We start from the raw sequence: 11,568 nt of genomic DNA on the forward strand, positions 1-11,568 counted from the left end.
TTTATGTATATTTTAAATTTCTTGACTAATTTTTATGCCTTATTTGGGAGAATTCAGAAAATGTTTTTAAACAATGCTATGTGCTGCTGAGTTGGTTCCAACTCATAGTGATCCTGTGTAGGGTTTCTTAGAATGGTTGGTGCATATGAGCTGGCACCTTTTGGTTACCAGTCTACTGCTTACCCTACAGTAGGTGTGAAATTTTATTGCATTGGCTCAGAGACTCTCATTTCACTATAACTTTTACTGTTATTTTACTTCCTTCAAGTGTTTATAAATTTATTTTGCTTATACCTTTAAGGTGACGATTGGTTACGTCATGTTTACTTTCCAAATTTTTATTTGATTGCTGTGCAAGGATGTGCATCACTGTCATACATCTGAGCTTTCCCCAAAATACTTAAGTGTATATCCTTCCTCAGTTTCATTAGATGTAGAGTATACGTGGGCATTTGAACTCTGAGAAGAGTTTATTTAACTGGTTAAGAACCAGTATTACAGTCATAGGGAGTCATCTCAAAATCAGCTAAATGAAGACATAAACTAAAAATAAGGAGTCCATAAACATGAGGGATGTCAAAAAGTTTGTGGAAAAGTTTCTCTGGCATTATTGCAGTGATTATGTACTACCTTCTCATATGCTATCTTTCCAATCCCATTTTTCCATGAACTTTTTAAAGTCCTCTCATACATGATTTATAATACCACAAATATATTAATCTGTACCTGGCCTCATATTTAGGTATAAGGAAGAACTGGAGTTGATGGAAAAATGATATAAAGTCTGATATATACTATTTGTTACAGTAAAAGTTGCTAGATGTTAGAAAAATTACCTAAATTATTTTGTGTTTTTTCAAGTTGTTCTTTATGTTGAGAATAATTTTAGGTCTTTAATGAATTTTACTATATGTGTTTATTTCTTTGTAGGCCTCGAAGCAGAGGAAAAACCACAGTGGAGGATGAAGATAGCATGGATGGACTGGAGACTACAGAAACAGAAAACATTGTGGAAACAGGTATCAAAATTTAATAAGGAATTTTAGGAAATAATGTAGAACAATATACATAATTAATTTTTATTTATGTGCTTAGCTCTAACATTTTCATCTGCCTAAATAGTTTTGTAACTATGATGAACTCTAGTGAAAAGAAATGGAATGTATTATATCTATTCTTTTTCCTTAAGGCTTCATTTAGTAGGAATTACATCTGTGTATAAAATATTTTATTAAGAGTTGTTGCGATTTTAGACATACTGGTAGATTTTCTCTGTGAAGTTAAATGTGAAGTTAAGTGTCATCTCCTTGACCCTTGCAGATTTTAGCATAGTTTTTAGAGAACAGTTGCTTATCACTAAATCTTTTAAGATCAAAATTTTCAGAAAATGCTTTGCTTGTCACATGTGTTGTGGTTTTGCAGCTATTTTTGTTGGAATGCGATCAGATATTTTATATTCACAATCTCTATTTCTAAAAGGGACGAGTTAGAGTGACAGGCATTAAGGTTGGGAATTCTGAATTCTGCATTTCCCCTTTGGAGTTCATTCATTACCATAGTCCTTTAAATTTGACTTTGTGCAAGTTCCATTAATACTCTTTTGTATATTTTTTCTTAGTTTAAAAACATTGCTATCACATTGTACCACATGTTGTCCTTGTGTATTTCATTCTTTCATGGGCATTCTTACTCATTCACTGAAGTTTTAGTGCATGCCTTTCTACTCTCTAAGCCTTCTCCCATATACGTTTTTTAAAATGTTTTATTGTGAATTATGTTTGATATTTTACATGGGAGAACATTAGCTTTTACATTCATCCTATCATGTATCTTTCATTGCCATGGTTACAGTCCCCTCCATGCGTCATCAAACAACCAAAGGGTATAACTGTCAAGCCTGCCCCTCTGTCTTCAGCACACAGACCCTCTCCCTCTCTGGGTCTAGAGTTGCCAGCTGCTCCATCTCTCCACGTCATCGTCTGTGCCTCTGCCTTCCCATATAATTTTTTTTTTTAAGGTTTTTATTGTTGATTGATTGTAAGTTTACAGGGCAGATCATCAGTTTTACAGTCAACAAATCATACACCTTGTTTTATTACAATAATTATTTATAATCCCCTCCATGTACCATCAGTTAACAGTATTTCTCTCTATTCACTTTAGCTGTTTTTTTTCCAACAAAACAAAAAAAACCCCACACTCAGGCATATATAATAATTGACACCTCTAAAGGACACATTTTGCAAGTCAGCCTCCTCCAACTCTTAGTTCCTGTCTTCCCGTGAATCTAGAGTCCTCAGGCACTCCCCCTCTCCATAACCCTGTCTCTGCCTCTGTCTTTGAATAAGTTCCTGCATTCTGCTTGTGCTCTTCTCCTTTAATGGTCCTAGGGGCCTCTGTTTCTGGACTGTAAGATTAACCACTGCCCTGTTTTTGTTACAAAACTTTTACCTTTACAATTGTGACAGTTGCAGTTAGTCATGATGACAGTTATTCACTGTTGAATCATACGAATCTTACCCCCATCTCTTTTCACCAGACCCATCTAGACAAGATTAAAACTATTCAGTGGGGACGCTTTTTCCCCCCTCCCCCAACTCTTAAAACTATATTCCCTCTAGAAACCTTGTAATCCAGTACTTTGTGCCTTTATCGCCCCCTTGTTTTAGGTAGCCAATGTCTTAAGTTGCCCATCCCTATCTACCATGTGTACAGAGGGGATAGCATTGATACTTGAGGTGAAGCCCTTTGCTCTTTATTGGTATTTAGAGTTACTACTTCATGAGTATAGTATAGGTTCATCAAATTGAAGCAATTTGCCCTTGTTTCCTTTATCAATTTTTTTTTTTTTTTTAATCTTCCTCTAGTCGAGTTCTGATTATCAAGCCATGGAGGCTAGGTCAAATGGGTGTACTGTCTGCAAGTTTGGGTGTTCTTGTGCATCTCCCCTCACTTCATAGCAGCCGGATGTTCCACTCTCAGCTCTAGCCCTTTGTGGCTATGTCCTTGTCCATGGGCTCAGATGTCCCCAGGTCTCACCACACTTTGGACCAACCAGCCCTTCCTTTTCTCTCTCTCATCTCCAGGTCAACGGGAGTCAATGGACTGTGGTTGAACTCAGTCCCATTTCTTCATTGCTGCCTTTCTCCCTCTTCTACTCACCAGTAGACCAATGTGGTCGCCAGCAAGCTTACATGCCTGTTCATGTGTTGTTCCCTTTGAGTTTCAGTCTTAGAGGGGAGTTTGCCCTGAAGGAATTTGATTGCTTACCTTGATGGCTTCCCAGCGAACAGCTTGCTTATTCTTGTAGTAGCCAGTCATGCTGTTATTTTTGTTTTGGGTTTTTCCTGATGATCTTTCTTTGAAGATGTATCTTCTTTTGCTCTAGCTGTTCCAGGCTTATCTGCTTGTCCTTACTAGTGGGAATGTCCCACCTCAGAAGGTTCTGAATGGGACTCAGAATTCCACCTAAGGTCCTATACTCTGCAAAGGCTTTGCAGGAGGCCTATTTCATTGGGCAAGTTCTAGAACCCCTTTAGATATTCCAATTAATTATAGGCTGAACACAGGCTTACAAGTTTTCTTTAATCATGTTTCCCAACATTCCTTGCTGCCTTTCCCCCTCTCCCACTCACCAGGAGACCAACGTGGTCACTTGCAAGCTTACATACCTGCTCATGTGTTTCCTTTGAGTTTCAGTCTTGGAAGGGAATTTCTAGTGACTTCAGATTTTATCTATTTACTGGAGTCCTGGTGTTAGACTGCTAACCTTAGGGTTGGTGGTTCAACCCACCAACTGATCCTCAGAAACTTTATACAGGGTCATTATGAGTCAGAACAAACTTGATGGCATTTAACAGCCACATATATTGGTGACTCTAAAATTTATATTGTCAGCTCTTTTCTTTGATTTAAATACCGCTTGTATCTTCTTATCTTTTATAATCTAAAAAGCATCTCAAACTTTTAATATACTTGTTACAGAAAAATTTTTTTGTTATTCTGAATAATAATGTACTCTTACACTGTCCCTATATCAGTAAATTACATCATATAATTATTTAGGCCAGAAATAAGGTGTTTTTCTTGATTTCTCTTATTTAGCATTTAGCCTATTGAAAATTCTGTTGGCTGTACCTTTATGATATATAGTCATTCCTCTGTATTCTCCAATTCTGCATTCTCAGATTCAACCTGCAGCAGCAGGGACGTGGGGGGAGCAAGTAAGCAATACCTGAAAGGCTAGTTGGGTTTGTGAAGTGCTATTTACATAGCATTTATGTTTTATTGTTGTTGCTATTGTTAAGTGCTGTTGAGTTGGTTACAACTTATAGGGACCCTGTATAGGGCTTTCAAGGAACAGTTGGTGGGTTTTAACCACTGACCTTGTGCTCAGCAGTCAAGTGCTTATCCTATAGAGCAATGATTTAAAGTATACAGGAGGATGTGCATAGGTTATGTGCAACTACTGTATCATTTTATTTAAATTACTTGCATATCCATGGATTTTAGTATCCAAGGGGTCAGGAGGGTCCTGAAACCAATCCCCATGGAAACTGGAGATAACTGGAACCTGACTCTAACCATGTCATACTTACTCTTTTACTGTCACTCCAGATTTTACCACCACCACTTTTGTCTGCACTGCTGTAATAGCTTCTAATTGGTATCAGGCTTTCTGTTTGGCCCCATTATGGTCTTATATCCCACCTAAAAGCCAGAACAGTCCTTTTAAAACCCAGTGAAAGAACTTTGGGTCTTTCTGCTGTTGATCTTCCAAATGAATAAGGATGAATAGAATAAAATCTGAGCTCCATATCACAATTTAATATCTCTAATAGTCAAACATTGGCTACCTCTTCAACTATATTTTCTCCAACTATTCCCTTTACTCACTGTTCTCCAGCCATATTGGCCTTCTGGTTATTCCTGGAACATTCTAAACCTATTCTTTTCTCAAACATTTGCATTTTTGGTCATCCTTTGCTTGGAATACTTTTCTCTTACGTTTATATGACTTTTTACTTCAGTAAAGTCTGTACTCCCCTAACCATGTCTGAAAAAGCAACACCCTCTTCTGCTTTATTTTTCTTTCTAGTGTTTAACAGAGAGGACAATTTAATTTGTTTACTCAGAGAAGTTCTATTTTTCTTCCTTGAAAATCATTAGTTAATAGGGCCCTGTAAACGTACCTAATTTTAATTAATTTTGCTTAATTAACTTAATTATAATTTAGGTAATTATAATTAAATTTTTGTTTTTCAGTGTTCAACTTGTCTTGGTTTGAGGGATCCCTTTTCAACTGGTTTCTGAATTCTTTTAATATCTCAAAACTTTTCAAAGCTTAATGATCTTTGGCCAAAATAAGTCTGTTAATAGGCCAGTCTTTAATGGTCTCTGCCCCAACATATGAAATCAACTACTCTCTAGGACTGCTAGTCTTTTCTGTGGAAAATAATATCAAGATAAATATCTAGGCTTTAAGAATGGTTATTATATTATTTCTGTTGAGAATTGATATGTTAGTACACTTTAGTGAATATTCTGTAAAGTACATGTATGTGAGTGAGTTCACATACATATCACTTGTTCGTTAGCTATCACATTACTTTTCTTTTTTAATTTGAGGAATCAGTTATTTGTTATTAAAGATCGGAAAAAATTGAAGTTAATGTATGTCAATAAATATTAAAATAATAAAAGGCTTCAAAGTTTTTTGGAAAAATGGAATTAATAGATAATGACATGTTTCTGAAACTTTTTGAAGTCTCCTTGCATTTGTAGCCCTGGTGGCACTGGAGGATAAGCACACATGGTTGGTAGTTAAAACCCACAAACCACTCTATGAGCTAAGGATGAGGCTTTCTGCTCCTGTAAAGATTTGCAGTCTTGGAAAACCCTGAACAGGATCGCTGTGAATCGAAATTTATTCGATGATAGTTGGTTTTATTTTTTATTTATTTTTTTTTTTTGTGTTAATAGTAACATAGTAGATCTACTGGATTTAAAGTTAAGATTATAATTTATTACCTTTTGAGTTGATTTTTACTTATGATGCCATCATATTACCTTGAGTTATCTGTAAAAAATGTGAGATTATCTTCTCCATTTATTAAAAAAAAAAAAAGACTATTACTTTCCTATAAGGAGCCGTGGTTGCTCAGTGTTGAAGCACCCAACTGAAAATCAAAATGTCTGCAGTTCAAACCTACCAACTGCTCTGTGGAAGAAAGATGTGGCAGTCTGTTTCTGTAAAGATTAACAGCTTTGTAAATACTGCGGGGCAGTTCTGCTGTCCTAGAGAGCCACTGTGGGTCTGAATTAACTAGACAGTAATGAGTTGAGTTTCTTTTTTAGTGATGGCTTTTTTTAACTGTTAAGGAGCCCTGGTGGTGCTCCTTAACAGTTAGGCATTGGATTGGCATTGGGTTAGGCATTGGATTGCTAGCTACAAGGCCAGCAGTTCAAATCCACCAGCTGCTTCTCTTGAGAAAGATAAGGCTGCATGCTCCCATAAAGGTTTACAGTCTTGGAAACTCTATGGGCCTGTCTACTCTGTCACTGTAAATCACATGTGTGGGTTTAGTGTTTTGGTTTAACTGTTTACTTGACATAGGCAGTGAGTTTCAAACTCGTATATAGTCATTTAATTCAGCTCTTTTCAGTCCAATGAATGGTTATATGAATAGTGTTTAAACACACAAATTTGTGTAAAACCATATGCCTTTGTTTATAAGAATTTTAGTGATTTAAATTTCTTAAACATGGACACCACAAACTGTTTATACATACTGTGTACAGCGGCTGATTGATTGATCCAGACCTTCTTTTCATTCTCCTGTAGCTACTATCAGTGTTTTAAATGGTGACAAGTTTGAGAGTTAGAGGTCTAGAGTGAGAAAATGTGGAGCGGAGCACATTTATGCATATTTTGTCTTTGATTAGCCAAAACATGTAATTTTTTAAACAGAAGTTTAAAGAGAAAATTTAAACTTATACTATGTAATAAATTGCCCAAAAACATAGCAACTAAAACCAGGATAGATTTTATTATATTTCATGATTTTGGAGGGTTAGGAGTGCAGGCACGGCATGGCTGGTCTGCTGACATTGTTCTGGAGTCACTTAATGGTATTCACTTGACAGCTGATCTGGTCTAGAGCATCTGAAACAGTTTTAATACCATGCCTGTTGCCTTCATGAAAGAGGCTAGAAGGCTGGGTTCAGCTGAGTCACATAGCCTCTCCTTATAAACTCTTGAATAAGATTATAAAACTTGATGACATGGTGGTTCATGGCAGCAAGACACCAAAGTAGTGATCTGTGAGTTCTCACAAAGACTGAGCCAGGAACTGGCATTGTTGTTAAGTGCGATTGAGTCTGGCATAGTGTTTCTTTTTCCTTTTTATATTAGTAAAAGTATTCACAGACCAGATCACATGTAGGAGTTAGATGAGCTTTGAGTAGAGTAGATACCACCACTACATTGGCGGTGTGTGTGTGTGTGTGTGTGTATTAACATGTTGAGCACGCACACAGCAAAACATGCAATTCTCAACAGTTTCTGCATGTACAATTTAGTGGTAATATTGATTACCTTCTTCAAGTTGTATAAGTGGTTATGAGTAGGGCTGCTAACCTCAAGGTCAGCAGTTTGAAACTACCAGTTGTTGCATGGGAGAGAGATAATGCTTTCTGCTCCTGTAAAAAGATGTGCAGCCTGGGAAACCTTATACAGGGTTGCTATGAGTCAGAACTGACTTCACAGCACACAACCACCAACACCATTGACATCAACTCCCTGCCTGCCCTCTAAAGTTCCTGTCTAATCTTTTGAGTTCCTTTGTCAATTTGATCGCGTATAAATAGAAAGAGCATAATGCTCAATGCAGACTTTCTTTATTAGATAAGCTAAACTATTGTATGTCCTTAGAAGAAATCAGGGTATGTTTTTGGTTTAAGGTTTAAAGATTATGTAATCGTTTCAGCAGTTTATCTAAACTAAACTCCATGGCACCAGAAAATCTGAATTCCATGAAATTTTGCTTTAAGTCTTATTTAATCTTCTACACAAGTTTTAATTAATGTTTTACACTCGTTTCATCATTTTGTGCTTAAAATTAAATATTTTGAATTGTTTAAAGTTTTAATTAAACTTATTTGGCCTCACACAGCCTTAATTGCTCACTTATGACTTGACTGTACTGTTCTTATGGAAATAAGCTGTTGGACATTCCCATCTGACAAATTTTATATTTTTTGTTAGAACTTTCACTTGGTGGTTTTTCTAGGCTACATATTTTTTACCTTCACTGGAGGTAATCTTCCCAAAATTGTCTTGGCTCATCGCTTCCAGTCTCACAAATCTACAGCCTTTATGTGCTGAGATTAGTATGCCGAATCTTGACTGACCACTGGCTTGAATCCTTTCCATATTTTAATTATTACAAGATTGAACACCACCTTCAGACTATATTGCTAGCAGTTTTACCCAGGATAAAGCTCCGTTTATGCTAGACTTGAGGATTGGTTGCCTGTTGTTAGGTGTTGTGTCGAGTTGTTTCTGATTCACAACGACCCTGTATAGTGTCTCTGAGTCTATATTTTCAGGAGCAGAAACCCTCATCATTTTCCCGTAGAGCAGGTGGTGGGCTTGAACTGCCTATCTTGTGTTTTGTAATCCAGTGCTTTTCCTATAGAGCCACCGCACTTGCCTAGAGGATCTCATTTCTCACAAAGAGAGAATACACTCAAAATGAATCTACTTTATTAAGTACTGTCAAACCAGTTATCTATCACCCATTCCAGTACAAGTTTCCAAGGTCGTGCCATAAATCTTTTCAGGAGCATAAAGCCTCATCTTCCTCTCTCGGAGTGGCTGATGAGCTTGAACTGCCTACCTTATGGTTGTTGTTTCCAAGAGGCAGTTGTTCAAAAAGAGCATGGGAACACTGAATAGTTTAAAATTAGGAAAGGTGTGCGACAGGGTTGTATTCTTTCACCATACTTATTCAACCTGTATGCTGAGCAAATAATCCGAGAAGCTGGGTTATATGAAGAAAAACGTGACATCAGGATTGGTGGAAGACTCATTAACAACCTGCAATATGCAGATGATACAACCTTGCTTGCTGAAAGTGAAGAGGACTTAAAATAATACTTACTGCTGAAGATCAAAGAACGTAGTCTTCAGTATGGATTGCATTTCAATGTAAAGAAAACAAAAATCCTCATCACTGGACCAATGAACAGTCTTATCAATGGAGAAAAGATTGAAGTTGTCAAAGACTTCATTTTTCTTGGATCAATCATCAACACTCATAGAAACGGCAGCCAGGAAATCAAATGACGTATTGATTAGTCAAATCTGCTGTACAAGACCTTTTTAAAATGTTGAAGAGCAAAGATATCAGCTTGAGGACTAAGGTACACCTGACCCAAGCCATGGTATTTTCAATAACCTCATATGCATGTCAAAGCTGGACAGTGAAGAAGAAAAAACATAGAAGAATTGATGCTTTTGAGTATGATGTTGGAGGAGAATATTGAAAGTACCTTGGGCTGCCAAAAGAACAAAAAGATCTGTGTTGGAAGAAGTACAGCCAGAGTGTTCCTTGGAGGCTAGGATGACCAGACTTCATCTCTCATACTTCGGACATATTGTCAGGTGGGACCCCAGTCACTGGAGAGGGATATCATTTTTGATAAGGTGGAATGTCAGAGAAAAAGAGGAAGACCCTTAGCGAGATGGATTGGCAAAGTGGCAGCATCAATGGGCTCAAGAGTGGCAACAATTGTGAGGTTGGCGCAGGACCGGGCAGTGTTTCATTCTGTTTACGTAGGGTTGCTATGAGTTGGTACTGACTTGATGGCATCTAACAACAACAATATTGCTGTTTTTAAGTGCTGTCAAATCCAGTCAGACTCGTAGAGACCCAGTATAGGTTTCTGAGGAGCAACTGGTGAGTTTGAACTGATAATTTTGTAGTACAAACTGACCTTATGGTCCTGTGTTTATCTTACAGTGCCATACCAGGACTCCATGTATCTATATCTATATGTCATCTCTTGTTGTGGCTCTGTAGGATAAGCACTGGACTGCGAACCACAGGGCTGGCAGTTCACACTCAACATCTACGTCTTGGAAACACTGTATAGTGCTGCTGTGAGTCACAATAGACTCAGTGGCACTCAACAACAACAGCAGCAGAACTGTCTATCGCCGTTTTTCCCCTTTTCTGCATTACCATAGTTTTGTCTCTCAGGGGGCATGCAAATAAAACCATACAGTATATAACCCTAGACTGGCTTCTGTTTTTCAGCGTAATGCTGTTGAGATCCATCCAAGGTGTTGAATACAAGGGAACTTCAGAAAGTTTGTTGAAAAATTATATTTTTCAGCAAACCTTTTGAAGCCCCAATGTAATTTGTTCTTTTTTGTTGCTTGAGAAGTATTACTTTGTATTTACCTTTTGAAGAACATTTGGGTTGTTTCAAGTTTTTTACTTTTACAGATGAAGCTGTTGGATATTTACTTACAGACTTTTGTGTAGACATAAGTTTTTGTAAATGTTAGCCTAACAATTTACTGTTTTTTTTAAAAAATATATTTTATTTTTACTTCTTTGCCCTTTTATAGAAATATAGAATTAGTTTGACTATATCTGTAAAAAACTATGCTGAGATTTTGTTTGAAATTCTCTTAAGCCTATACAGATCAGCTTGGGGGAGAATTGATTACTATGCTGGGTTTTTCAGACCATGAACACAGTATATCTCTCAGTTGGGTCTTCTTGGATTTCTTTCATTGGCATTTTATATTTTCATTATACACGAACATTTTGAAGCCCTCTTATACATATATGAATGTAAATCAGGAATTTATTGCTTATTGGAGTTCCAGTTTATATATGCACGTGTTTATTCCAGACAAACTGTGTTTGAATATGTTTTGTGAACAGTTAATAGATTACAGACACGTTCTCTTAATGATGAACTTGTCTTGGCCTCCTTAGGATACCTTAAAAAAAAAAAGGCCCAATCAAAACAATAACTTGTAAGGGGATCTGCGGGGCTAGTTAAAGTCAAGACAGAGAGGTCAACTCAGAAGGTTTATGGTGACTGCTTTTTGAGATTCCAGAGGGATAATCTTGATAGATTTTCTTGAAGGACACAGGATGATCATAAGGGATTATTATGAAGCTATTTTAAGTAAATTGAAACTGCCTCAATGAGAAAAAGAACAGGAAATAATTGCATTGAGCAATTGCTTTCCATCAGGACAGTTCACCTGTGCATTCTTTGAGGCTAGTAAGGGATATCCTAGGAGAATTTCATTGGGAAGCCTTACCCATTCACCCTGTAGTTCTTTCTGATCTTGCCCCTTCAGACTTGTTTTTGTTCCCCAAACTCAAAGAACATTTAAAAGCAACATGATTTGAGTTTCTCAAGGATGCCATTTTGACATGGTCTAAATAGATCGTGGAATTCTTCAGGTAAAGATTGTTGTTGTTGTTGTTAAGTGCCGTCGAGTTGGTTCTGACCCATAGCGACCCTGTATAGGGTTTC

At 37.0% G+C, this 11,568-nt stretch overlaps 1 protein-coding gene across 1 annotated transcript in view; it reads left to right on the top strand.

The window, feature by feature from the left end:
• The first annotated feature begins 937 nt into the window (after positions 1 to 937).
• Positions 938 to 11,568, top strand: part of KMT2C (lysine (K)-specific methyltransferase 2C) — a 364,954-nt gene continuing 354,323 nt past the window's right edge. Inside the window, exon 1 of the mRNA XM_006873669.1 lies at positions 938 to 1,019. Within this exon, the coding sequence (XP_006873731.1) occupies positions 974 to 1,019 (46 nt within the window). The 5' untranslated portion in view covers positions 938 to 973. The remainder of the gene's footprint in view (positions 1,020 to 11,568) is intronic.

The sequence above is a fragment of the Chrysochloris asiatica genome, unplaced genomic scaffold, assembly GCF_000296735.1.
Source record: "Chrysochloris asiatica unplaced genomic scaffold, ChrAsi1.0 scaffold00249, whole genome shotgun sequence".
Taxonomy (NCBI): Eukaryota; Metazoa; Chordata; class Mammalia; order Afrosoricida; family Chrysochloridae; genus Chrysochloris; species Chrysochloris asiatica.